Source organism: Egretta garzetta, unplaced genomic scaffold (genome assembly GCF_000687185.1).
Source record: "Egretta garzetta isolate BGI_Z169 unplaced genomic scaffold, ASM68718v1 scaffold213, whole genome shotgun sequence".
Lineage (NCBI taxonomy): Eukaryota > Metazoa > Chordata > Aves > Pelecaniformes > Ardeidae > Egretta > Egretta garzetta.
In genome coordinates this window covers 2,288,747-2,290,208 of record NW_009259242.1, presented here as the reverse complement: position 1 = coordinate 2,290,208, position 1,462 = coordinate 2,288,747, and the positions used below count along the sequence as shown (strand labels likewise).

Genomic DNA, 1,462 nt, shown 5'->3' with positions numbered 1-1,462 from the left:
CTGGTTTAGCCCGCGCTCCCCCGCGTGTTGGGTACCTTTATTTGTCCTTTCCGAAACAACAGTACTCTTTTGTTTAGCAGTACGCTCTAGTGCTTTGTTGCTGTTAAGAGATAGGGCTTAATGTTAAAAATGCAAAAGCTCAGGCCCTCGCGGGCCTCCGAGCAGCCCGCCTCAGAGGTGGCTCCTCAGTTCCTGAGGAGAGGTGCCCGGGCGGCGGGAGGGCGCACGGTAACCCTCGTCTTCCCGCCCCTCCCGCCGCCTGAGCCCCTGTTCTTGACGCGTTTTCCTACCTCCTGTGAGGCCGTTGGGAGGCACTTGTGTTAAATAACTATAGCTTGGTCGTGGCGTACGCGCTCTTTGCGCGGCTGAGAGGCTCCTCCCTTAACCTAGCATGGCAGGAAATTCAGCCTGAAGTTAATAAAATCGTAGGTAAAGAATGATATTTAATGATACTTAAACGCTGGCCAGCCAATTTTTGGACCCGACGACGGGATGGCAGCTACGTGCTCAACCTGAGCGCTCCTCTCCTGGGGAGGCCGGAGGCCGGCGGGGAGGGGAAGGCTGTGGTACCAGCGGTGCCCAAGGCCAGCAGCAGACTGGAGCCCGCAGTGCAAAGGCAATACCCTGCTGTATGCTCAGGGGAGGCCCTAGTTCTTACGCAGTGTCGCGTGTGCTTTGTACACGGGCACAACGGCCAGCATTAACTGTCATCGTGTATGGTGACGAGGACTTTCTGCACGTGCAGCAGAGGTCTAGATGTGTTCCTCGCGCCTGCCGTTGCTATGGCACGCACAGAGCGGTTGTGGTAGGTGGTCTGCTTGTTCTCGAATAGCGTGAGTGCTTAAAATCAGCATAAAGAAACCCATCTGTTGGTACCGGAGAATGGAAATAGTCTGGTTTGTAGCTCCAGGATGTTTTTGTATCTTCAGACTTGCAGGTTAGATCATAATTACGTCTCCTGCCCAAATAATCAAAGGCACACTTATTAAAAGAGGGAGTTGCCGGACCTGATCTGTTATGTGCATATTGCATACTTAGTACTCGGCGTGCTCTGCGGCTCCATTAATGATATCAGTATTAAAAAGCAAACAATATGTAGCAAGGACGAAGTGGCTTTGTTATATAAATAGATGTCTGAAAGCTAGGGCTTTGCCAAGCAGTGTAAATTTACTCTCTTCTTTTTAAAGCTTCAATTTGATTCAGTATTTTTTGTGTTTATCTGTTGAGGGGAGCTTGGATCTGGTTTTTGGTTCGAAGAGGCGTGTTCTTTGGTTTTGTATTTATTTAAGGCATTGCAAGGCACACCAGGGTCAACAGTGACTTTGTCAAAACAGGAGCTATGCCAGATAAATTTGGCCTGATCTGCTTTGGAAGCGAAAAAATCAATAGGGAAAATTTATACCGGGCAGGGCGGTGCTGGAGGAGGGAGGCTGTTTGTTAAGCCTGAATTTACCCACAAGGT

At 49.9% G+C, this 1,462-nt stretch overlaps 1 protein-coding gene across 1 annotated transcript in view; it reads left to right on the top strand.

The window, feature by feature from the left end:
* Nucleotides 1–120: 120 nt before the first annotated feature.
* Nucleotides 121–1,462, top strand: part of ERN1 (endoplasmic reticulum to nucleus signaling 1) — a 41,033-nt gene continuing 39,691 nt past the window's right edge. The window contains exon 1 of the mRNA XM_035891626.1: nt 121–228. Coding sequence (XP_035747519.1) covers nt 121–228 — 108 coding nt within the window. The remainder of the gene's footprint in view (nt 229–1,462) is intronic.